The sequence below is a fragment of the Vipera ursinii genome, assembly GCF_947247035.1.
Source record: "Vipera ursinii genome assembly, chromosome: 3".
In the NCBI taxonomy this organism is placed as follows: domain Eukaryota; kingdom Metazoa; phylum Chordata; class Lepidosauria; order Squamata; family Viperidae; genus Vipera; species Vipera ursinii.
The window spans coordinates 127,844,327-127,871,754 of record NC_139516.1 but is presented as its reverse complement, the minus strand read 5'-3'; the positions used below and the strand labels follow the sequence as shown (position 1 = coordinate 127,871,754).

At 43.1% G+C, this 27,428-nt stretch overlaps 1 protein-coding gene across 1 annotated transcript in view; it reads left to right on the top strand.

The window, feature by feature from the left end:
- Positions 1 to 16,120: 16,120 nt before the first annotated feature.
- Positions 16,121 to 27,428, top strand: part of DAP (death associated protein) — a 36,856-nt gene continuing 25,548 nt past the window's right edge. Inside the window, exons 1-2 of the mRNA XM_083358921.1 lie at positions 16,121 to 16,365; positions 26,835 to 26,928. Of these exons, the coding sequence (XP_083215047.1) occupies positions 16,311 to 16,365; positions 26,835 to 26,928 (149 nt within the window). The 5' untranslated portion in view covers positions 16,121 to 16,310. The remainder of the gene's footprint in view (positions 16,366 to 26,834; positions 26,929 to 27,428) is intronic.

Sequence of the window (27,428 nt, the reverse complement as noted above, 5' to 3'; positions counted from 1 at the left end):
TCCTCCAATTTCTCCTCCAGCTTTTTCAACTTTTCATCCATCATATCAGACATAAATTGTGCATGCTTTCCAAGAGCGTCTTGTAAATCCTTAAGCGTCAATACCGGGAGAGATGCAGGAGGAAGCAAAGCTTGCAGTGAGGTCTCTTGCACCAGGGAAGACCCCGCATTCCGAAGAGCTTTAGAAGTTTTAGCCACCATCTTCCCCCACTTTCACTTATTACGCACTTTCACTTTAAAGCTATAAAATCCATTGAGCTAGAGAGTAAAAATAAAGAGTCCACTTCACCTTGACCTCCTGTACCGCTCTGCCTGCATCTTGATAATCAAAAGTATTTCCTTTTGGCAGGGGTGGTTGCTAACGCCTGGCTCTGCTCCAAAAATCCCAGAGCAGAGGCGCTGCGCAGCTCGGAGCAACCCAGGCTTCGGGGGGGCTCATCCTTCAGCCGCCCAAGCTCTCAGCTCAGGCGGCCCCGGAGAGCTCAACCCCTACCTGGGGCCTCACCCCCTCCTCTTCTCCCAAGGAGGGGGCTTCAAATCCATCTAAACAGCTGATCGGTGCTGTTTACGATGGAAAAACACAGCTGCGGAGCGGGCAGCCCGAAAACGGCTGTCTTTCGACATCGCGTCGCCACCGGAAGTCCGATATATGCAAGAACTATTTTTGATCATAGTTCAGTTTGGCTGGAGATTAATAAGGTTAATAGAGATAGGCGCTCTTGGCGCATAATTGAGACTTTGTTTAGAAATTAGAGGTAAATACTAGATGAAAGTTTTTTTTCTCTTTTTGAAATTAATATGAATAAGGATTGGGACTAAGGAATTTCATTTAGCATTTGAGTAAAGCTCCTTTTCTGTTTTCTTCTTCTTTTTATCTGTAATATTAATATTGTTTGTAATCATTTTACATGTGCTAGAGGGTGATAGAATTAATAGTTTATTGTAGATAGCATATGGATGCTTATGTTTCTTTTTCGCTTCTATACCCTGTATTTAGCTCTGAGAAGTCGGGGGGGAGGGGGGAATGGGGGAGAGGGATAGGGAGGGTTAGATAGGGGTGGGGGAGGGGGGGATTGATAAAGTTAAAATGTACTGTAAAACTTTTTAAATAAAAAAAATAGCATTTAGTGAGGATGTTGCATTTTAAAAGTCTTCAGCAAGTGCAGCTTAAAACAAAACCAAATTGTCAGGAAAAATTGCATAGGACAGCAAATGCTGATTTTTTTTCCTTAAAAAATTGCTTACAACAAATTTCTTAGAGTAGTAAGTAAATACAGACTACACTAATGCAGACAAGATGCTAATTACCTTATTGCATAAAGGCAGGACAAGTAGATAGATGCAGAAACAAAATGTATGAAAAATGTTACTCCATGGTTAGCTTGCCTGCACAAATACCTCACAGGTTCCTATCTATATTCTCAGTTAAAAAAAACTAGCCAAAGCATTTTCATTATGTACAATTGCTACTTTCAAAATACCTGATTACCATTTTTAAATTTATTTGCAGACTATATATTTTATAAACATGATCTATTATTGTTTTCATCCCATGTTAAAAACATTCCAATTTATTAATTTATAAAATGAATACCCTGATCCCATCTATTTTTTGGGAGGTAATTACAGATAGAGTTATGACCAGAATATCTGCCATAAATCATTGTGGTTGTAAGTCGAGTAAAACCCAATTTTAAAATTTTTATGGCAGTTATTAAGTGAATTACATGATCATTACGGTAAGTAAATCCAGTTCTCAGCTGGTGGTTTCTTTTTTTGCTGATATTGTAAACCACTCAGAGAATGCTGTAAAGCACTATGGGGCAATATGTAAGTCTAGGTGCTATCATGTGACCACAAGACATTGCAACCATTCATTAATATGCGCTGGTTGCCAAGTGCCTGCATTGCGATTACATGACTACATGAAGGACAGTTGCAAGTGCAAGTGCAGTTTGTAAGTCACTTTTTCCAATGCTGTCATAACTTTGAACCATCGTTAAACAAATGGTGGTAAATCAAGGACTACCTGTATGAAAACAACGTTGCCTTATACTTGAACAAAGTAATATGAATAAATAAACTTAACAAAGGATCTGCAATCTTTTATTTACAAAACTAACCACTACCCTCCAGTATTTCTCTTCCTATACTTCTATTATGTGGAGAAATATTTTTATTCTACACAGTCAAATCTTTTCTATCACATCATCTATTATGATTCCAGACCAATAAAGGCCTACATATGACAGCTTCAGACATATGTGAGTGAAAATATTCAGCTTTGTCAAGAATTTCACTTTAGACATCTCTATACCATTTTTAACAATGTTGCTTTCTTTTATTTTACTGAATCATATTCCATAAACTGCTGAAAACGTATTTTGTTAAATCTTCGAGTTATAATTCAAACATTCTGTCTGCCTTTAAATCACATAATATGCATTACTTAAATATTATTATAAAGTTCTCATGTTGTTTTACATGAACGTCAGATTATATATGGTTTTACTGAAGTAACTTTTTCAAGCAATAGATAACTCTATTTTCCTTAGAAAACGCAACGTTGATTTTAATTTGTTTTCCTTCCAGTCTACATGAAATCACAGAGGATTTCAATTCTGTGGGGAAAGAATCCTTAAAGCATTAATTTGGAAAAATAACACACTATCTACTAGGTGCCTAACTATGATGAACTATCTGTTCAGTAGCATTAATTGTTCAGTTCTTGGGCATGCATGTACTTTCCAAGAAAAATGGCTATCAACTGAGGCATCAAATTCTTTATTCCTTATGAGTAATTATAATTAAAACATTATCTGGTATTTAAAGTTTGCCTGAAAATACATTTTCTGTTCTCTGCTTGGAAGGAAAATAACCTGTCTGGTTAAGTATCTGCAACCTTGCCATCTATCATCCATCATGTTTTCTATATGAAGAAAAGTGAGTTGATATTACAACTTCAGATCAGAGAAAACTCAGAGCCTCCACAAGGCATAATTTATAGCCAACTATCCCAGGTCATGTTCTTTGAGACACAAAATGAAAGGAGCAAAGTCCTGGACCTCTGTTAGATAAAACATGAAACAAAGGTAGCATAAATTTTAAATCATCTGTCAAATACTTTAATGGAAATGCAACAGTAACTACCTGGTAGATAATCTGAAGAGCTTATATACCACCAGCTTTAGCGTTTGAGCTTTTATCTCATCTATACTGTAATTAGTTTAGAAGAGGATGGACTTCATCTGGCTGATGTAATAGAAGTCAACTATTTACTCATTTTTGAGTTTTTCCATTTTCTTTCTGTGCTATATTTTATTATGTTAAAGTACACCCAGGAATTGGAGGTATTAACACTACTATACAACCTATGTTGTAGGAAAGGGCCACTTTCAATGGCTGAAATCTCACAAGGCTTTGGAAAATTGCTTAGGTTTAATTGCAACCCACTCCCAGGAATGTCAATTAGAATTGTATAACATAGCAAATTTAAGTCAATTTTTTCAACAGAGAAGAACGTTTCTCTTTACCCAAATAACCCAAATAAACAATAGTTTGATCAAGGTTGTTAATCAGCTTAAAGAGAATTTTAACGTGCTTAGTCTGTAAATATAAGACCCACTGACAAACTTTGTCTAGCCTTAAATTACAGTGTAAATTAACTCTAAGGAAAAAGAAACGGAAAGCTATAAAAGATTCACGGAACCAACTTATTCTATTAGACAAAAGCACATCTCCCTCTTTTGGTAACTCACCACCAGAGTCTCAGCAGACAATGGAGAAGTCTGCTAAATAACTTCATTCATTTCTGGGAAGCACTTTATCAGGCTCTTTGACATCAACACTTTGGACAGCCGATTGTCACCCTAACTAATAATGTCACTTAAGGCTGGGAAGATCCTGAGAAACAACTTCTTTTTACCCAAAGCGATTGGTGGTCCCCTTGTTGATATTTTTATTTAATTGTCCTTAATTATATGCAAAGCATCTAAACAACCAACTTCAGACATGAATAAATTGGAAGGAATGATAAGGGATGAATGAACAAGACTCAAAGAAGGCCAGTCAACTATAGACTATATTTTAGTATTATTCTAAAATTTGTATTCATAAACATGTGCACAATTTTAAAATATCTTTATATGCAATGCTTCTGGATTTCAAATTTCAAATTTCTGCTTTTGATTCTAAACTAGGAGTATTCTGTGGGCTACGCTCAAGAAGACTAAAGTGGACAGTTATTTTATTTTGTTATTTATTTTATTTTGATAAAATAAATATAAAGTTCACATGGGTACAACACCCATAAACCAAGCACCCTTAGGGGGGGGGAATCTGAACTACATGCCAGTCATTTGGAAATGGAACATCAAAGTCTGGATGAATTCTGACATTTTTGGGTGCTAATTGAACAACTATTCAATCCTGCACTAGAACAGTACCTCAGAAAAAAGACCTTTTGCATTCAAGATACTACTGCTTATTAGACAACATATTTTTGTGGAGCTTGAAAATGTTCACCCAAATGTCAAAGTCCTTTTCGTGCCACCAAACAGCACTTCTGATCTCCAAGACTTCGTCAGAAAATTGTAAACACTTTCAAAAGCCATTATTCCCAGGAGCTCTATCCGTAATGTGTGCCAAGATCTAAATACGAACCCTGACTCCACAATGGACAGTCCATTGTGTTAAAGAACACTTTTTAAAAAATGTGTAAGCTTTTATGAGTTTGGTGTGAAGGATTGGTAGTAACAGCTTTGGTGAAATGCAGGAGGAGGAGGATGTTAAGATTTTAATAGAAGACTCACTGAGTTTAGCAATGAGGATTAGAATGCTATAGCTAAGTATTGTGTAGTGGGTTGTAGACCGCATGGAATGACACCAGACCGATGAGTACAGCATAGCAGCTCTTTATTGATGGTAGAACTGTACTGAGGGTTTGGGGTTACCTGAGTCCTTATATATACCTGGCCAGGTATCCACCTGGCCAATCCTTTTGAACCTGGTATTCCCGCCTAGACATAGCCCAATCCGCATCAGTCCCGGTACAGCGCCACCTGGTGGTATAAGTAGTGCTGTTGCTATGTTGTCCCCCAAACCTATACACAACACTAAGGATGGCCAAAAAAGACAGTGATGATCCTGACAACAATGCTGCTCCTAAAATCGTCTTATCCAACATAGCAGAACTTGAGAAGTGGATTACATTGCTTAATAAATTTTCCAAAGAAATTCAGGTATTGGATCCGTTAGTGAAACACAGCCTCAAGTTTAAAAGCCAATCTGAGGGTACTTTTTGTCAATGCACGGAGCTTTCAAAAGAATTGTGATGGAAATCACACCACCAATGCTAGTGCAATTCTTTAAAACCATTGAAAGGAAATCTCCAGCAGCACAACCTTCAACAAGCTGAGGGATGGCCAGCACAGAGGAGGAAGAGCTGATGTTGGAGATATCAAGCTGCCTTTGCTATCTCCATCACTCAGTCCATTGTGGCAAAAAGGGGGGTGTTTTTGTTCTTTCAATAAGTTATCGTGTTATTGCCCATTAAAGTTATTATTTAAAACAAAATACTGTAAATGTTGTACTGAATGTTCTTTATTATGGGAAACATAATAGGTTTAGAGTAATGGATATACTGAAAAGGATCTGCAACAATTCTAACCCCATTTTTCCTATAGGATTAATGCTTCAATAAGTGCAGTTTCATTTTCACCAGAGTTTTCAAGACCATAATCCCTCCAGATAACAAGATTGAGTATATTCTCAATGCTTTCCTTTTTTTATCAGTTCCCAGGGACATCTGACAATACTTACGTGTTCATCCTTTTCTCAGACTCTAGTCTAAACCATTTATAACTCACATTGTAGCAAAATTCTGTATAGCAGCCATGAAAAGTAGGCATCCGTGAACGGTCTCCAACAGTTGTAACATACTTTTATTTCAACTGCCTATATTATTTTACTTTTATTAAATGTTTTCAGGTATACCTTTTATCTCTGCCCTTTGACTGTAGTAAAGATTAATGCATTTGTTCATTATGTCAAAGTATTACAGAGTATCATAATCTGACAATTCCCTTTCAAGCACTTAGATCAAATCAGCCTTTTCCAAACTAATTCCATCAAACACACAGAAAGAGAAAATAAATATGCAGCTTTTACCTACCATGCCATCAGGGCAGCCCCAAATTCACTATTAAGTAAAATAACCATCTGGTTATAGCATCAAAGGAAATGGAGGGGGACCAGAGGTTTCCTCCCTATCCATCATGATCTTAATTTTTTTCATTGCCACACTTTAGTCAATCTTTTTGTACTTGTCTTTATATGCTACATTCAAATTTAATCTGCATTATTTAAAAGATTTTCTTGGCATGGTGAGTGACTATAAAGTTTAAAACTTTGAGTCTTAAGGTCTTGTCAGTTAAGCAACAGAAGGGCCAAGGGACACCATTGTTGGGTATGCTTAGAACAGACATGTCAAACACAAGGCCCGGGGCCCGGATCCGGCCCGCAAAGTGGTTTCATGTGGCCCATGAAGCCATCCTGGAAACAGTGAGGGAACGTCTCCCACTGCCTTGGCCCTGGCTCAGAGACCCTCCTTCTGCCAGAGACCCTCAGATCTGTCCCACTCCTGCCCACGCCCCCATAGGCATCCTTGATGCGAATGATGTAGAGCTGGCCATGCCCAACCAGTAGGCCATACACACTCTAGCCACACCCACCCAGTAGGCCACGCCCACCCAGGCCATACTCATCTGGCCCCTTGAGGGCAACCACAATGCTGATGCAGCCCTCAATGAAATTGAGTTTGACACCCCTGGATTAGAACATCAGTTAAGTCTGGCCATGCTTCATAAAATTTTCAACTTGGATTTTATTTACAAAAATGAGTGACCAAAGGTGGCAGGGATATCTTACTGTACTTTCATAAAACTCAGGGAATACACTTAGTCATATTTAATTTAATTTAATTTATTAATATTTCTATACCGCCCTTCTCCCGAAGGACTCAGGGCGGTGTACAGGGCAAGAATAAAATACAAAATTACAAAAGTTAAAAGTAATTAAATACATGCCCGTTAAAAGAACAATTAATACATAATAAAAAAAACCCAATAAAATAATAATAACCCCCCCCAATCCCCCCTCAGGCCAGGCCGGCTTGTTCGAACAAGTATGTTTTTAGGTCGCGGCGGAAGGAGCGGAGATCGGGCGCCGTCCGAAGCTCAACTGGTAGCTGGTTCCATAATTCTGGGGCGCCCACAGAGAAAGATCTCCCCCTGGGGGCCACCAATCTACATTCTCTGACCGGTGGCACCCTGAGGAGGCCCTCTCTGTGGGAACGCACAGGGCGGAGGGAAGTTGATGCCGGCAGCAGGTGTTCCCTAAGGTACTCCGGACCCCTGCCATGTAGGGCTTTAAACACCATTACTAGTACCTTGAATCTCACCCGGAAGACAACTGGCAACCAATGCAGCTCACGGAGCAGAGGTGTAACGTGGGAGTATCGGGAGACTCCCAACACAACTCTCGCGGCTGCATTCTGTACCAGTTGGAGCCTCGGGGTGGTCCTCAAGGGAAGCCCCATGTAGAGAGCGTTGCAGTAGTCCAGACGAGAGGTCACGAGCGCATGAGTGACCGTGCATAAATCATCCCGGCTTAGATAGGGCCGCAACTGGCGCACCAGGCGAACCTGGGCGAAAGCCCCCCTAGTCACAGCCACCATGTGATCTTCCAAGGTGAGCCGTGAATCTAGGAGGACTCCCAAGTTGCGAGCCCTATCTACGGGGGGTAATAATTCACCCCCCATAGAAAGAGATGGAATATCCGAATAGACCCGGGATGAAGGTATGCAAAGCCACTCAGTCTTGTCGGGGTTGAGCTGAAGTCTGTTCCTCCCCATCCAGACCCGAACCGCCTCCAGGCAATGGGACATCACGTTGAGGGCATCACTGGGGTGGTTTGGGGTCGAAAGAAAAAGTTGGGTATCATCAGCGTACTGATGATACCCAACTCCAAAGCCACAAATGATCTCACCCAGCGGTTTCATATAGATGTTGAACAGGAGAGGCGAGAGGACCGACCCCTGAGGAACTCCACAAACGAGAGACCTCGCGGTCGACCTCTGCCCTCCTGCCAACACCGACTGCGAACGTCCCTGGAGATAGGAGGAGAACCACTGTAAGACCGTGCCTCCCACTCCCAATCCCCTGAGATGCCGCAGCAAGATACCATGGTCGATGGTATCGAAAGCCGCTGAGAGGTCTAATAGGACTAGAACAGAGGAATGTCCCCTGTCCCGCGCCCTCCAGAGATCATTCACCAGCGCGACCAATGCCGTCTCCGTGCTGTATCCGGGCCTGAAACCCGATTGGTATGGGTCTAGATAATCCGCTTCATCCAGGACCAGAGGGAGCTGATGCGCCACCACACTCTCAACAACCTTCGCAAGAAAGCGAAGGTTGGAGACCGGACGAAAGTTGTTCAATACAGCTGGGTCCAAGGCAGGCTTCTTGAGGAGAGGCCTCACCACCGCCTCCTTCAAGACGGCAGGGAAGCTACCCTCACTCAAAGAAGCTGATATAACTGCCTGGAACCAGCTGCGTGTCCTCTCCCGGGCTGCATAAACCAGCCAGGAAGGGCACGGGTCCAATAAACATGTGGTGGAGCTCAGCCTCCCCATAATCCTGTCCACTTCCTCCGGAGTCACAGAATCAAACTCCTCCCAGGTAATATCGACAAGACCGCCCGTGTCCTGATCCTCAGACTCTGCCCAGTCAGAGTCCAGACCGGTCCGAATCCGAGCGATTTTGTCCGACAGATGTTGGTTAAACTCCTCGGCACGACCCTGCAAGGGTTCCTCCCTCACCTCCTGATTAAGGAGGGAGCGAGTCACCCTAAACAGGGTGGCCGGGCGATTATCTGCGGACGCGATAAGGGTAGCGAAGTGATTAGACCTCGCCACCCTTATCGCAGCGAGATAAGACCTAACATAGGTTCTTAGTCGCAATCGGTCGGATTTGGATCGGCTGGACCTCCAACCGCTCTCTAGGCCCCGTCTCCGACGCTTCATCTCCCGGAGCTCCGCGGAGAACCATGGAGCTCGACGGGATCTGCACCGGGTCAGGGGCCACAAGGGTACAACTCGGTCAAGAGCCTCAGTGGCTGCCCTTTCCCAGGCTTCCACTAAGGCATCTGCCGAGCTATGAGTGAGGGAGGCAGGTGGGGACCCCAGCGCTGCCTGGAACCTCTCGGGATCTATTAAGCATCTGGGGCGGTACCATCTAATTGGTTCCACACACCCACGGTGGGGGGTAGCAAAACGGAAGACCAGCCACAGGAGATGATGGTCGGTCCATGACAGGGGCATAACAGTTGGGGAGCTCCCACCAAGATCATCTAACCACCGTCCAGATAAGAAAACTAGGTCAAGGGTGTGGCCTCCCTCATGAGTCGGTCCTGAAATTACTTGCGTCAGGTCCATGGCCGTCATGGAAGCCATGAACTCCCGAGCCAACTCAGATGATCCTCCCAGAGATGGTAGATTGAAGTCCCCCAAAACTATAAGTTTCGGGAACTCAATCACCAACCCAGAGAGGACATCGAGAAGCTCGGGCAGAGCTGCTGCTGCGTGACTAGGCGAAAGGTACACCAGCAGCAAGCCCAACTGCGCACCAGGGCCGCATCTCAAAAAGAGAGACTCACACCCGACTATCTGAGGAACGGTGGCCTCCCGCGGGCACAAGGTCTCCCTCATAACAACAGCCACTCCCCCACCCCTACCCTGAGGCCGGTGTAGCACCCGGAAACCTGGTGGGCAAAGATCAACCAGAGGAATACCGCCCTCTGGGCCCAGCCAAGTCTCCGTGATGCAAGCCAGGTCCGCCTGCTCACACTCGACCAAGTCGCGGACGAGAGGAGCTTTGTTAGCGACAGACCTGGCATTCAGATACACCAGCCGGAGCTCAGGAGGCTGCACATCCTCACTCCCGGGACCTCGGGGCAGAACAAGAGGGTCGGAGTGCCTCACCGCTTGCAAGCAGCGGAGAGGCCTTCCCTGAGATTGATACGGCCCTCTGTTCCTACACCTGCTGCCATTCCCTAACGTCGTGGGAATAGGTAATCCCACGACTTGCCCTGGAGCCCCGGGGGCAACTGACCCCCGCTCCTCCCCCCCCGCGATCAATCCCGGACCTGGCCTGAACAACGGTTGTTGGACTACCCCCCATATCCGAACAACCAAAAGAAGCTCCCACCGCCCTCCCTAACCTCCTAAAAAATTTAGCCAAAAAATTAACCAGGGGCCTCTTAGTGGAAGAGATAAAAGATCATCCAGCATCTAATATTACCAAGCTGAATTCACTGCCTTACCAAATTCTCCTTAGGCCGTACATAAAGGCAAAAATAGATTTGAGATGACATTGTGTAACTATGATACAACAGGGTATCACCAAGAAGCAGTAACTCTCTGAAAACTCCTCTAACAGAAAAAAATACAATTCACTACTAAGCCTTCACCTGTAGACTAAGTTAAATATAAGAGTTTAAAATGTTTCCAGTGCAAAACCAGTTTTAAATCTCAAAATGGTTAGTCCCAAGCATTTCAAAAATGCCCCATGTCTAAATAGTTGTCCTTATTTCAAACTCAAAACAGCTGTTTCAAACCTGAAACACTGAGAATGATCAAAACAATCTATTTCAGACTCAAAATGTTGTACCCTCTTAGCCATTCTTATTTCACTGTACAAAATAACTTTTACTGTTTAAACTATATATCAGGGGTCTTCAAACTTGGCCCTTTTATGACTTGTGGACTTCAACTCCTCATAAAAGGGCCAAGTTTGAAGACCCCTGCTATATATCATTCAGGTTTATTGTCTTTATAAATCTACAAAGAAAATGTATTTGATAATTTGTAGACCACATATCTTCCAGAAGCTCAAGTTGGCAATAACCCTCCTTTGATCAGTGAAAAAGGGTAGACTGATTGTTCCAAAGTGTCAGAGATCTTTCACTGTTGAATGTGTACATGAACCTGGTCTTAATCCCACCCAGCCATGACACTATGCTGCCTTCAAGATATTTAAGGCTTCTTAACCTCAAATCTCTATTTTAGAAATGTTTTTGCTTGTTTTTAAGCACATTTGAAATCTTTGAGGTTTTAACAGAATATTTGTTAACAACTATCATTGCTTGTATGTTTAAATATTTTCAAATCCTGTAAAAATCATTTTTGTTAAGGGTGCTAAATCAAAAAGATTCAAGGCAGTATACAGAATTAAAAATATAATAAAAAGACCAAATATAGAATTGCTAGCACACTGGAGAAACCAAAAAAATTCCACTTCCATAATCATTAACCAGGTGAATCAACCCTGTCCTCTTTCATCTGATGATGCTTTCTCCTTTCATCTATTCTTGCATTCTGCAAACTAAGATCTTGGAAGGTAACTTCTATACTTTATTGTATAGCAGCATAGTATCTGTCCAAAAAGATTAATCTCTTTTAAGATTTTTCTGGATTTCTGATTAACTTTGCTACTGAATCTTATCTGTGAGACATGGAATAAACATTTAAGACCCAAATTAGGTGCTAGTTTCATTTTATAAACAAAGATGTAACACAAAAATATGAAAAATTACTCCCTTATAGTCAACGTAGCATCATCATTAGCTGCAGTAACTATCACTAAATGCTTCTGTAGTTTATTATCAGATTTTTATATCACTATATAGGAATTTCAGCTTATTTCTTTGTGGCAAATTGCTTGTTTCAGGTCCTGCCACAATATTTTGATGGCGTTTAGGTCTAGATTTTGACTTGGCCATTTTAAAATGTTTACAACAGGCATGTCCAACCCACGTGCCACAAGCTGTGTGCAGCCATGGACAGCTAGTAATGTAATAAAAATATTATTACATAAGATCATAATAAAAATATTTTTAAAAGGTTGGTTATGTATATATATTAACAATATTATATATTTTATATGCAGCCTAAGACAACTCCTCTTCACTCAGTGAGGCCTAGGCAAGCCAAAAGTTTGGAAATCCATGCTTTACAGCTTTACATATCCTTTTCTAAACTTGCTAACATGTCTGCAATCCTTATGTTGTTGCATTATCCACTCATGCTTCAGCTGATTGATAAATGGCCTATTATTCTCTTCAGAATACTTTTATATAAAGCACAATTCATATACAGAAATTCAGAAAATCCCAAAGGGTGGTATACGTTGTCACAGAATTGTATAGCATCGTGGCATATCATATCTGATTTAGAAATGTAAAGAGGACAATTTCAGTGTAAAAGTGTTGCACAACTACCGATAATATTGAAGTTCAGGTTACTGTGACATCTTGGCTTTATTTTATTTTTTTGCCCAATACAGTTTTGTAGCTCCTATCATATTAGCAGTTTAAGATGCAATAGTAGGTTAAACAGTTACCAATTACACTGCCTTCTACAGTAATTATTTACAGACTACAAACAAGCAAAAACCAGCAAATCGTTCCCTCCAACCCCAATCTTTTATTTCATTTTTTATTTTAAAGAATTTATATGCCAGTCCATCTTAACCAAAAAACTGGGTGGCTAGTAAAACTGATATTAATGTTCTGGTTAAAAGTACTTACTCTTAAGCAGACTTTTAATATGTGTTTTTAAAGATACCAAAGTATTTATCAAGATCTTCTGAAGTGATGAGGCACAGTACCTTTGTTCTTATCTATTATATATTATATATACTCAGTGCTTTTTTTGTAAAAGAAAAAGGTGCCGGAACTCACACATGTCATACAACCCGCCTTGCCTACCCTACAAGGTTCCATCCAAAAAAGGTGCCGGAACTCCGTTCTGAGCGTTCTATGAGGAAAAAAGCCCTGATTGTACCTACCAGTAGTGAGAACAGGAACAACTAGACTAGTACCACTAAGTATTCTTCCATCTATCACTGTTAAAAATGCTGGGTAAACAAAACAATTCCTCTTTTCTTGCCCAATTACTTCTCTTAAAGATTTATATAGTTATATTTACAAATTTTAAAGTGTTTCTGAATTTTCTTTTTCTGGTTGCTTCAGTTTTTAAAATAACTTAATATAAAACAATCTTTTAGTTTACTAGTATATGAAAGAAGCTTCTTATGCATGTTTTCTAAAAACTTTAAAAAAAATTCTTCAATAAATCCCATTTTTCAAACAAAAATATAACAAAGCAGATATTATAAATACAGGCATTAAAAGGGATAACAATTAAACATATCCAGTTTGTTTTTCCCTAGATATCCTCTTTATGCCAATAGAAAGAATATTAGAGAAAGAAAGCAACTGACCAGTGGAGATGGATGCTATTATTAAACAGTTCCCTCCATTTCTGATAGGCAGGCATAGTGTCTTTTATGAATTCTAGGTTTTATTTGTTGTGCAAATTTGAAAAATCCCAGCTACTGCCTTCCAGGTATCTGCACCATTCAGGGTTTGGCCAGCAAAGATAAATGTTTCTAGCACCCTGCTGGTTATGTTAACATTTGCTGGGGATATTGAGAGGAATTCATTGTGGCTCATGAGCCCTACCAAAGCAAAACCATCTACAAAGCGGTTTTATTATCAAAATGGTAAATATAGGTAGTCCTCAACATATGACAATTGAGCCCAAAATTTATGTTGCTAAGTGAGACATTTTTAACTGAGTTTTTGTCCCATTTGATGACCTTTCTTGCCAAAGTTAGCAACATGGTTAAATGAAGCTGGCTTTCCTACGGTTTGTCAGAAGGTGGCAAAAGCTGACACTGCAACTATCATAAATATCAACCAGTTCCCAAGCAGCTGAATTTTGATCATGTGGCCATGGGCATGGGCCACCGTCATAAGTGTGAAAAACGGTCATAAGTCACTTTTTCAGTGCCACTGTAACTTTGAACGGTCACTAAGTGAACTTTTGTAAGTCGAGGATTACCTGTACTTTCAAAGCAAGGTGCAGGAACTCTTAACACAATTTAAAGGTCACAAGGCTCTTCAGAACTGAAGGTGCTTTCCAAGAAGTCGTTGAACAACCTATGTTGGAAAGTTATTTTTTACCTTTTAGAGGTAGGAAGTGCATTAAATACAAAGAAAAGCTCCCTTAAAGAAATAGCTTCTTCAGTCCACTTTTCTATTCCGGAAAACGCGTCAGGAAAGGGGTCAGTACTGGGATATAAACTCAGCAGCCTTCTTTCTTCTCACCATGAGATATATACTGCTCAAAAAAAATAAAGGGAACACAAGATAAGACATCCTACTATTAAATACAGTACATTGTGTTGTTTAAGTGTTCCTCAGGGGTCGGTCCTCTCGCCTCTCCTGTTCAACATCTACATGAAACCGCTGGGTGAGATCATTCGTGGCTTTGGAGTTGGGTATCATCAGTACGCTGATGATACCCAGCTTTTTCTTTCGACCCCAAACCACCCCAGTGATGCCCTCAACGTGATGTCCCGTTGCCTGGAGGCGGTTCGGGTCTGGATGGGGAGGAACAGACTTCAACTCAACCCCGACAAGACCGAGTGGCTTTGCATACCTTCATCCCGGGTCTATTCGGATATTCCATCTCTTTCTATGGGGGGTGAATTATTACCCCCCGTAGATAGGGCTCGCAACTTGGGAGTCCTCCTAGATTCACGGCTCACCTTGGAAGATCACATGGTGGCTGTGACTAGGGGGGCTTTCGCCCAGGTTCGCCTGGTGCGCCAGTTGCGGCCCTAAGCCGGGATGATTTATGCACGGTCACTCACGCGCTCGTGACCTCTCGTCTAGACTACTGCAACGCTCTCTACATGGGGCTTCCCTTGAGGACCACCCGGAGGCTCCAACTGGTACAGAATGCAGCCACGAGAGTTGTGTTGGGAGTCTCCCGATACTCCCATGTCACACCTCTACTCCGTGAGCTGCATTGGTTACCAGTTGTCTTCCGGGTGAGATTCAAGGTACTAGTAATGGTGTTTAAAGCCCTACATGGCAGGGGTCCGGAGTATCTTAGGGAACACCTGCTGCCGGCGTCTACTTCCCTCCGCCCTGTGCGTTCCCACAGAGAGGGCCTCCTCAGGGTGCCACCGGTCAGAGAATGCCGACTAGTGGCCCCCAGGGGGAGATCCTTCTCTGTGGGCGCCCCGGAGCTATGGAACCAGTTACCGGTTGAGCTCCGGACGGCGCCCGATCTTCGCTCCTTTTGCCGCAATCTAAAAACATACTTGTTCGAGCAAGCCGGCCTGGCCTGAGGGGGGATTGGTGGGGCTTTTATTATTTTTATTGGGGTTTTTTATTATGTATTAACTGTATTTTTAATGGGCATGTATTTAATTACTTTTTAACTTTTGTAATTCTGTGTTTTATTCTTGCCTTGTACACCGCCCTGAGTCCTTCGGGAGAAGGGCGGTATAGAAATATTAATAAATTAAATAAATTAAATTAAATTAATTTTTTTTTGAGCAGTATATTTTCGTCGAACTGGGAAGTTCTTGCATATCATATGTAAGCCTACTGCTAACAGCTGTTGATTATTTTAATTGCCCGAGATTCCCTACTCCTATTTTTCTTTCACAATTCAGCCAGTTTAGTAAAAGACGGGCAATCTCCCAAGCCTCCTATGTATTTGCAGTTGCCGGTGGTGGGTGGTTGTTGTTGTTTAAAATAAAACAATTGGGTTTTTGGGGTTCCCGCCTGGTTTCTAGTTTTGAATTTTAAAATCCAATGAAATCTAAAGTTTTTGATACACTATATTAAAGCATATGTATTCCATGGGTAAAATGATTTAGCTTAAAACTTTTTTGGGGGGGGGTAAGCTGTGGGTTTTGTGAAGAATCTTGTTTATTTGAGAGCGAAATCTTGCTAGGAAATCCACTGGGCAACTCGTGACACTAGGTGAAAAATAATTTAGCTTAAAACTGACATTGTGCTTTTTGTGATCGGGGATTTTGTGTAGAATCTTGACTTTATTTGAACGCGATGTGTGTGTTGTTGTTTTTTTGTCTTTAAAGGAAACTCCTCACACATTGGCTGCGAAAAGCGCAGGAAGAGGAAGGAGTAAGGTTCCTCCTCCTCCTCTTGCTTTACCCCCAAGCTCTGACGACAGAGCCGTGCGCAGCGCAGCGACGGGGAGTAGCCACGTTGACAAGTGAAGCTACACGGAGGAGGAGGAGGAGGAGTGTCTTGCCTTGGAGTCAGCAAACCTACCAGTCTGTCTTCCGTGCTGGACTCGCAATTGCCCTGTTGGCGGCGGCGGCGGCGGCGACGACGACGACGACGGCAACGGCGGCTCCAGAGCAAACAATGTCTTCGCCGCCCAAAGTCAAAGCAGAAACCCGCGCTGGACATCCTCCCGCCGGTACAGCTGCTACTCCCCGCTGTCCTTTCACTCCGCTCTCCTTCCGCCGCTTCGGCTTATTGCTGTCTCCTTGAGGGAAGTTTATGGCGGGAGGGCGCGCTGGGGAAGAAGGGCAGCTGATGTGGAGAAAGAGGAGCCCACCTCCACGCCTCTGCGGGCGCTTTCAAACTGAGCTTGGGTCTCGGGGAGCTTTACAGGCTGGATACAACTTCCCGCGTTAGTTGTTTCAAGAGGAAGGCGGCGGTTGTTGTTTTTTTTTGCGGGGGGGGTTTTTTAAATCTTGTTCTTGGAACGGGAAGGTAGCTTAGTTTCGAGTAAACGGGGCTGCGCGAGCCTCTACATCAGCGCTTATTCCTAAGGAGGGGGGGGTTTCACTCGACGTGCCGCAGAAAAAAGTATTAACGGCTCAGTTTTTAAACGTTCGCTGGCAACTGCCAGCCGCCTTCGTTCGAAATATTGGAAGCCCGGAAAGGTGTGTGTGTGGGGGGGAATGTTTCTGTCAGACGCGTGGATGTGTTGTTGCAAGTCTCCTAAGAATCGGGCTGCCCATCCCCCTTCAGGTTGACGTGTTAACAGAGGGCACGTGTTGCGAGTCGAGGCAGACCGTGCCTGTCGGAGCCACGAGAACGATCCTGAATTGGGGCTCTTTTATGGAAGGTCAATAGCTCAACCCGTTATTTCCTCTTATACAGAGAACTGTTTCCTGGTGCAGAAACTTAATGATAACTGGGGCCACATAATTGAGAATTCTTGAAATGAATACTGATTATATATATGTGTGTGTGTGTGTGTGTGTGGGTAAATGAGTGTGTATACTGGGATATTCTTCCTGGGTTTTTTTTCTTGCAAATTAATCGCTTTGATTTAACGGAGCAATGCATAATATTGGGAATTGTGCGAAGAGGTAGGTAGTTGCTTGCTTCAAACACCCAGAAAGAAAAGTGCAAACTTAAATCATTTTTAAAATAAAACATCGGGGAGAAAAATCATTTTAAAAACAACACAGCAAATGGAATGAAGTGATTATTCCTCCTTAGTTCTTTTTAAAGATGGTTTTAATGTCAGTAATGAAATAAAATCAGAACAAAAAGATGGGACTCAAATCACAACTAAAGGTGAGGGTGCTGAAACCTGTCATTTGTCAACATATGGAGAGTATAGGTGGCCCAACTTTGTTGAGAGTGAATAATTAGAAACCCCTCCAGTTGGAGAAGGGAAAGAAAACTTTACAAACGGCTGCCTTTCCAGAAAAAGTCTGTGCAATAGGTTTAAGTCATTTGCGATAGGTTTAAGAAGACTTGATGCTTCTTAGGTCTGAGAAACCATAAAGCAGTGTAATGTTTCAATTACAAGATAATTAGTTTGGATCACGTCTTCAAATTGAGTTTTAGAATAATATCAGGTGTCTTTCTGTCAGTTTGAAGATCTGATAAGACTTTTCAGCATGTACACACGCATCAGATTGAATCTCTTAATTGGTTCTGTTAGTTCAAATCCAAATCACATTAATGCATTCAATAATGAATTCAGATGGAATCTTAGCTTTGTTACATGTGTAGCATAACCCCCTCAGGGGCCACCTAAGCCCAGACCCTCCTAGCCCTCCCCCCTTCCTTTCTAGTTTCGCTGAGCAGCCGCACTCTCAGGGTGTTGGTAGAATGTCCTTTTTAGCGGGAATGAAGACGTGGCAGGCTCTCCTCGTCAAAGGCGTTTACAGGAACAGAGATGACCAACCCCTAGCCATGGCAGTTAGTGTGTGACAATGTTCATCAACCCCCTGGCAATCATGGTAATGATAGTCGATAGCTTGTGGCAGCCGCTTGAGGAAAATGGGGAAGGAGGCCCTCTGGCTCCAGGCAGCAATGGAAAGCACAAGCAAGGATAGTCAGCTTCTCACATGCCTACAGCTTGCACAGGAGATGATCAAAATTCGGACAGCCACTGGTCTCGGAAGCAGCAGCGACCAGCTCCCCTTCTCTTCTGTCGGTACTCGTAGTCCCAGGTCTCTCTATGCCAAATCCCCCCTCCTTTTCCTTTCTAGTTAAAACCTGGATTTAAAACCCCAGCAAGGTTTCCGTCTTCTCTCCCCTTCGCTCGGGATATCCTCCTGTGAAATAAAGCAATAAAACTCAGCTTTCTCACTCTCTCCCTTCCTCTCCTTGGCTTCACCTGGTCTCTCCCCCACGACAACAACAACCATCCACCCCCTTTTCTCCTTCCCCTTTCCTTCTGCCAGATTCACACCTGCCATGCCCAAAACCAGCAGCAGCTGTCCGAGCTTTCCATTTCTCATCCATTGAGTTGCCAAAGACTATGTCTACAGGCAGGCGGGCTTCCCTGCCAAACATCAACTGATACGGGGAATACCCAGTTGCATCATTCCTTGTGCTATTATACTCATGCACGATGGTAGAAATATGTTGCGTCCAATGTTTTTGTTCTTCAGTGAGTGTCCCCAACATATCCAAAAGAGTACGATTAAACCTCTCAGGCTGTGGCTCTCCTTGTGGATGATAAGGGGTGGTACGTGACTTCCGAATGCCCAGTAAGCCCAATAGTTGCTTAACAAGCCTACTTTCAAAGTCTCTCCCTTGATCGGACTGTGTGTGCTGAGGTAGCCCATAATGTACAAAGAACTTCTCTACCAGTAAATACTTTAACTACCGTAACAGCGCGCTGATCTTTTGTAGGGAAAGCCTGGGCATAACAGGTAAAATGATCAGTCACAACTAATACATTTCCTCGCCCACTTACATCCAGTTCTAGGCAAAGAAAATAAATGCAAACCAAATCCAAGGGCCCATAACTTTGCATATGGCCCATCAGTGCAATCCTTGAAGGTAGGGTTTTCCTCTGAACGCAACACAGGCAGGATCTACAATAATTCCTGACTTCTGTCTTCATACAGGGTCAATAAAATTGATCCATTACTAACTTAAAAGTCTTTTCCGGCCCCAGATGCCCATGCTTATTGTGTAGCGCAGTCAACACCGCTTCTTTGTGTTTCTGCGGAAGCATAAGTTGCCACCTTCAGGCCCATCCAAAGGGCCCCTCCAGTAAACCACTCCATCGTGAAGCTGTAAGCAATCCCACTCCTTGTACACTCCTGGCTCCCCTCGATGAATTGGCAAGTAAAACTTCCCGCTGGCCACCTCTCAGAGCTCTCTCAACCAGGCCACAGAGGGGATCTTCTGCCTGGTCCCTCCTCAGATCTTTCTTAGTTAGAACAAACCTACCGTCGACCTGAACAGGATTACAACATAACTTGGGGACACCTGCAATGGTAACCACCACCGATTCAGCCCCAGTTGCCCCCCTAGCTCAGTGCTCAACCCCTCGGTACAGCACTTGGATGTCATCAGGGGTCAATTGTATCCACTTCCCGACATATGCCCCTGAATCATGATGCTTGACAAAGCATCTGCATCCATGTTCCTCAGACCTGGGCGGTATTTCAGACCGAACCTAAATCCAGAAAGGATGGCCAAACATCGATGCCCCATAGCATCAAGTTTAGCGGTTGTGAGCAAATACATGAGTGAATTATTATCTGTCTTAACCTCAAACTCTGCCCCATACAGATAATCCTTCAACTTATCCACAACCGCCCACTTGAGTGCCAAAAATTCCAACTCACAAGTGGGATAGTTCTTTTCCACTGGAGTTAAGCCCCTGCTGACATATGCGATGGGCTTCAGCTGTTGATCATGTTCCTGATATAACACCCCCCAAGGCCATCCCGACCAGTATCCACATGTAACTCATACGGTTAATTAGGATCTGGGGTGTTCGTAAACCTCCACTTCAACTGGTCAAAAGCTTGCTCACACCATTCAGTGCATCCTGCCTAAATAGACTCCCAAGACTGCCTGGGTCCCTTAGTTTGATGGACTGGATTCAAACAACCCACCACTTCCTCTACTTCTTCATTCTTTAACAACTCATTGAGCAGGTGAGCTATCTTTGCAAATCCTTCCACAAATCTCCGATAATATGAACAAAATCCCAAAAACGATCACAATTCTGCTACATTCTGGGGCCTGGGCCAAGAAACAATTGCCTCAAGCTTGGCAGGGTCCGTTGCCGAGAGAACATGACCTAAATAAGTGACAGATGGTTGGTAAAATTGGCATTTCTCCAATGACAGTTTCAGCCCTTCCTCATGGAGCTTTGTCAATAACTTCTCCAAATGCTCCTCATGCTGCTCAAGGGTCTCACCAAAGACAATATCTAAGTAGACCAACATCTCTTATCAGGTTCATATCCTCCACTGTCCGTTCCATGAGCCTTTGAAAAGTTGCTGGAACCCCTGACAGCCCTTACATTCAATTAAACTCGTAAAACCCCACTGGGCAGATGAAAGCGGTTTTCTCGCTATCCTCTGGGTGCATGGGGATTTGGTGATAGCCACTCCTTAAATCCACTACACTAAACCACTTCGCCCCCGACAAACACTGCAGAGCATCCTCTATCTGAGGAGTCCTCCAGTTTAAGAGTGCGGTAGTCTATACACATTCTCAGGGACCTGTATTTCTTCCTGATGACCACTATAGGGGAAGCATAAGGACTTCAGGATTCCCTAATGACCCGTCTTTTTCAGCTCTGCTAGATGCTGTCTAAGATCATCAAGATCGCTTAAGGGAATCCGCTGAGATCTCCCTGAAGGGCTTATTCTCCTTCAGTCAGATTACATGCTGGGCACTCCTAGCACAGCCCACATCAAACTCATCTCTCAAAAATAGACATTTCCACTTCCAAAGCTGATCTCTCGCCTTTTCCCGCCACTCAGGAGAAAGCTGTGTATTCTTGGGATAGAACTGATCCATTGAAAACTTCCCCCTCAGTCTTTCCCCTATCATCCAAAGACCCAATTGGGGTAGCTGGGCTCACTTGCCCCAACAACATCCGATCCCTCAGCCGTACAGGGAGGCTTGTGATATTCCAGACCCCAACCGAGATCCGCCCTTTTGCCTGCCATAAAACCTGCATGGAGACTACCTCTGGAATTAGTTCCACCTCACCACTCCGCCCCTTGGGGCCATGTTCAAGAATAAGATACAGGCCAGGCTGTTCCCTATCTAACGGAAGCCCTCAAACACACCACTTACCCTGGTTGTATTATCCTCTTCTCTCTGTCCAACTTCCATAATTGCCCCCACCCCCTCTGCCAGGGCTTGATGCTTCCGCGCCAGATGCCAACATACTGTCTGCAGTGCAGGGTGAACATCCCTTGTCATCAGGTCATCCCCCAAGGGGACAACTGGGGTGAGCAAACGCGTAACCAAGCTTGTGTTCATCCCCACAATCAACAAACCCTGACTAACTCCCAAGGGGCGGGCACACACAATAGCCTGAGTATCAAAAGTCTCTGTATACCCAGCAATAGAAGGCCCAAATGTCAACTGTATAAGCAAATATCCATCATATGGGAATTTTTCAGTCTCGATACCACAGATCTTCAGGTCACCTAATTCCTGTATAGGCGTATACATCAGATATCTATCATAAAAAACCCTATATAGTAATGTAACTTGTGCACATGAATCCAAAAGGACCTTAGTGTAAATACCTTCCACTTGCACTGACACTATTGCAGAAGGGCCCACCAACTGTTGGGGAACCTCAATAGTGGGAAACCCAGTGTCTGGTTTAACGACCTGCACTTGATTCCCCAAAGGCTGTTGCTGGAGCCCTGTTGCTCTAGTTTCTGGCAGTTCAAAGGGATGGGGATTTCTCACTAAAGGGAGTACTTCCGTCACTCCCATCTTTGCCGAGGATTTCCAAGGGAATCCCCTCTTGTTGGGGCTGACTGATATCACTGGGCACCCAGCTAGCTCCCTCACTGGGTCCCTTGACAGTTTTCTGACTGAACTGGGTTCCCTGAGCTTCTGCATAGATTCGTACACACATGCCTATAATGCCCCACACCCCCACAATTGTAAGAAACCACTGGTCTCATTGAATTATTAGTTAGAGCGAACAGGCCCATCCCCCCATCAGTCTGCCCAACCTGACCTCCGTTCAGGGGCGGGTCACCCATTACTGTCCAGGAAGCCATTATCTTAGTTAAGTCCAGTATCTGAGCTTGCATCGTTGTTAACTGATCGTGATCCTAACCTTTCCCACTCCTGGGCCTAAGAGCCATCCCACTGGCAACTCGACTGTCACCTCCTTAGCCTCCTCTACTACCTCGGTCTCCTGAACTCTCCTTATAAGCTCGTAATACTCCCAAACACTCCCTCTAGCTTCAACCTTTATTTGGTTCCAAACAGGGTCCGAAACCAAAGCACCCTGGGAGAGTTGCTCTATCCTGGTTTGTTGTACCTCAGTTGGGTCTAATCCCTCCCTTTCCACAACCTGATATAATAATTATTCAGGCGCCTTATATATTCAGACAGCTTCTCGCACCTCTTCTGATACATATGTTCCAAGCAAAACTAAACCAGAGACCATGTCAGCAAATCCAAATTCATCATGCAATAAAGAGAGATAGTCGCGAACAGTAAAATGTCCCCGACTCAATGTTAGACTTCTAATGGCTTCTGCAGCTGGGTCCTTTAAACTTTCTCTAACTCGTTGCCTTTTTTGGGTGTCCGGTATATCCCATTCCTCAACTGCTTGTATTGCCTGCTCCATCCAGGCTTCATACTCCTCTTCCCCTTCTGACACCGGTTGCATCCCCGAGAAAGTATGTAATTTCCTATATCCAGCCCCTATGCAATAGCCCCCCATCAGGTTTTGGAGGGAAGTCAAACTTTCCTCAGCCTGTGTGAACCCTACTTCTGTTGTCCCCGCGGGTAAGGAAGTGCATTTCTCTTCTGGGCAAAAGGTTTGGTCGAGGATGTACCCCATATAGTCGGAAAATCACCCCTACTCTAATGCCTTCTGTCAGTTGCAGATTTTCAATGTGAAAGCACTCCGGAACACTCTTCTTCCATTTCAGCAGTACATAAAAATGGGGGGAATCCCGATCCACCTTCATGTTTATCATATACGCTTTCTGATCTGGGACAAGGACCCTCAATATCTGTAAAATTCGCTCTTCTGACCAAACATCGCCAAGAACATTGATTACTATGCTTATCCTTACTTCACTATTCTACTCTTCGCACCACCTAATAACTGCGTTAGAGTCCATTTTGTTCCCTTGGCTCATGTCTCTATGTGAGACCAACTCTCCCTTGCTAAAGGGGGGGCAGGCAGGGTACCCCAGACGAGTCTCCATGTGTAGGCGTAACCCCCTCAGGGGCCGCCTAAGCCCAGACCCTCCTAGCCCTCCCCCCTTCCTTTGTAGTTAAGCTCAGCAGCCAAACTCTCAGGGCATTGATAGTATGCCCTTTTTAGAGGGAGTGAAGAGGTGGCAGGCTCTCGTCATCAAAGGGGTTTACAGGAACAGAGACGACCAACCCCTAGACATAGCAGTATGTGACAGTGTTCATCAACCCCCTGGCAATTATGGTAATGGTAGTCAATAGCTTGTGGAAGCCGCTTGAGAAAAACGGGGGAGGAGGCCCTTCGGTTCCAAGCAGCAATGGAAAGCACAAACAAAGATAGTGGGTGCTCCGTAGCAACAGCTCATTCCACAAGGGCAGCTCCCCACAATGTCTGCAGCTTGCACAGGTGATAATGATGTAAGTTTGGAGGCCCTCTGGCTCCAGGCAGCAACGGAAAGCATGAGCGAGGATAGTCAACGCTCCGCAGCAACAGCTCACCCTCGGGGGTAGCTCCCCACAATGCCTACAGCTGTTGTGATTCAGGGTCAGCCTGTGGGTTTGGCAATTGGGTCGGACGACTCAGAGGAGGAGGAGGAGTGGGGTGTTGAGCTTGCTGAGGGGATTGAACAGCTTGATGAGAGCCCTCAGCCCTCTCATCTGGTCACGACGCAGACCCAGCTGTGTGAGCCTGACAGCGTGGATGAAGATGACCCACAGCTGGCCCTGTTCAAGGACGCCCGACGCAGGAGGCAGTCAGGAGTAAACAGGAAGGCAATGGGGCTCCTCGGAAGGAGGCAGAGAGAAGCCACGCCCTGAACTGTATTTAAGGGGGAATGCGTGGGAGGGCTGGTTGGCTGAAGGCAACCGCTTGAAAAGCTGCTGTTTCTTGGTTTGTGTCTTGTTCTATTTGTTTTTGTAGCAATAAATTTGGCAGGCGTAATTCCAGCCTCTTGCCTTCTTGTAAAAGGGGTTGTCCCTGCCTTTTCTGCAGGGCCGGTAGCAGGCTGGTACAGAACAACAGCTTACACAGGTGATGATGATCAAAATTCGGACGGCCGCTGGTCTCCGAAGCAGCAGCGACCAGTCTCCCCTTCTCTTCTGTCAGCACTCGTAATCCCAGGCCTCTCTATGCCCAATCCCACCTTTTTTTTCTTTTCTAGTTAAAACCTGGATTTAAAACCCCAGCAAGGTTTCCCTCTTCTCACTCTCATTCTTCCCTTCGCTCGGGATATCCTCCTGCAAAAGAAAGCAATTAAACTCAGCTTTCTCACTCTCTCCTTCCCTCTCCTTCAGAGGAAAGGAATCACCTAAAACCCCAAACTCCTCTTCAGCTTCACCTGGTCTCTCCCTGACAACAACAACCACCCCACCCCCCTTTCTCCTTCCCTTTTTCTTTCCTTCCGCCAGATCCGTGCCCGCTGCACCCAAAACCAGCAGCAGCTGTCCAAGCTTTCCATTTCCTCCTCCAGCCAGGCTCCCACAAAGCCTTTCAGCCAACCCCGCTACACTTGCAAGATCTTAAGTACACACAAGTGGTTTGCAAAAGTATATTACTCCTTCTGGCACAAATCCTTTACTAGAAGCTTAACTGAATACTTCACTTTACAGCTTTTGTGCATTTTTACACACAGAAATGGAGAATGTTTTATTATTATTACCAATTAATAAATGGACAATTGAAAGTTGAATGATCTGTCAAAATCTTTCCCTTTTTTAACTCTCTACAGTTCTCAGTCCTGTTATACATATTGAGGCAGGATGTGCATTTTTCTGAATTTATCAGCAAAATAATCTTCCTATCTTTTTGGCCAGGAGTTTCTCAGAAGATAGTGATTGTGCTATTCAGAACTATAAAGGCTTTATTGCTGAATTCAGGAATCGGTACTGAAGTATATTTCCAATGCCTTCTGACAAAAAAAATATATTGGGCAATTTTATTTCAGGATGTGTGGATGGAGCCAATGTCAATTTCCATTTCATACTATTCTGGTCATTCACTAAGAGTTAATTTCTGGAATTAAAATGTTACATGTTTTTCATCTTAAATCCAGGCAAAGTCACAGCCAGTAAAATACAATTGATGCTTTTGGGGGGTGCTGGGGGAGTTCCAGCATAGATTTTAAAGTATCACAACTTGTTTTAGGAGAAAGCATTTCTTTGTAAATAGCTTTAAGAATCTTATTTTCCCTAATTGGCTTGCCAGGACACTTATTTGTTAAACTCAGTTTAGCAATTTGACTCAGTAGGAGTGAGGTTGAAAATAGCTGAAAGGCTATAAATTCAGGGTTTGGAACCAAGAAGAAATATAGTGAAATAATACTGTAGTGGTACAAAGAAATCTTTTGTGCAGAAGGCATGATATTAGCCTCTGCATGGTGTGAAGTTAAGTAGGTACATCCTGATAGAGGTACACTAAATTCCTGTGCTATTGTAATGTAATTTTTAAACTGAAAAGTACCTATAAAGTGAAGCTTTTATTGATTTATGGTTTTGTTTCATTTTCAAAGACCCCATCAACCACAATTCCTTGGATAGAAGATTTCTAACATATGTTCTCCTAAGAAAGTATTATGAAAATAATTTAGCATAATTTGTTATACCATTTTTACATAGTTCTACAACAATAAACACTTTTGTCATTGCCATACCAGATGCATTTGAACCCAACGAAATATATATATAAATTCACTTTAAAGTAATCATCCATAGTGGTAACTTTCCCATATAATGTGAAATTTAAAACATAAATGCATTTCTTTTTGGTATAAATTGACCAGAAGTTTAAATGGGAATATAAATTCATATCTCAACATATATGATATTTTTATCAATTGAATAATGCAATGGTTATGAAAGTTCTGAGGCAGGATTCTTTTCTTGACCCTATCCCTAGCTATCATTTTAATAGAGATGCTGTAATTGAATTAAAGGCTTTCCACAAAGATGTCTGTTAAAAATTTGTAAAGATCTAGGCATACAGTAAACGTTGAACCAATAAGTGCTGAATGAATTTTATCACAATAGAATGAAGGCTACTGCTAAACTTGTAAGCCGCCCTGAGTCTTCGGAGAAGGGCGGGATATAAATGGAATTTAAAAAAAATAGTAATGGTTGTTTTCTGTATGTCTTCTTGGATTCAGTTATCAAATGATGTAATAATTCTAATTTATAAAATTGTTAACTTTAATATGTTCATTAGATCTTTACTTAGCTTATCTGGTAGATTCTTTACCTCAACTTATTTTTTTTTTGTAGTCAAAGCTGGTGGAATGAGAATTGTGCAAAAGCATCCACATGTTCCAGAAACCAAAGAAGATAAAGAGGAAACGGAATGGGAAAGTGGCACCAGGTGAAGTATTGTAAATAAGACACATGAATTTATAATTATAATTATAATCTGTGAAACCAGAAAATTGTAGAGAATAGGAATTATTATACTTTTTTTGGAAAAAAAAATACATTTTCTTTCATTTAGTCCAAGACTTTTCTGTGATTGTATTAAAACAAACATAGTTGTTAGTAAAATGTGCTGAACTGGAAGTAAGAATAGTTAATTGGACATAGTCTGGGATAAAAGACATAAGATATCTAAAAATGTTGCTGTGGCAATATCAGTGATTTTCTCTGTTTCTTTAATGTGATGGCACAGTGACTAGAATGCAATATTGCAGGCTAATTCAGTTCACTGCCAAGAATTTGATCCTCACCAGCTCAAGCCTTCCATCCTTCCAAGGTCAATAAAATGAGGACCCAGATTGTTGGGGGCAGTATGCTGACTCTGTAAACTGCTTAGAGAGTGCTGTAAAGCACTATGAAATGGTATATAAGTCTAAGTGCTATTGCTATTTA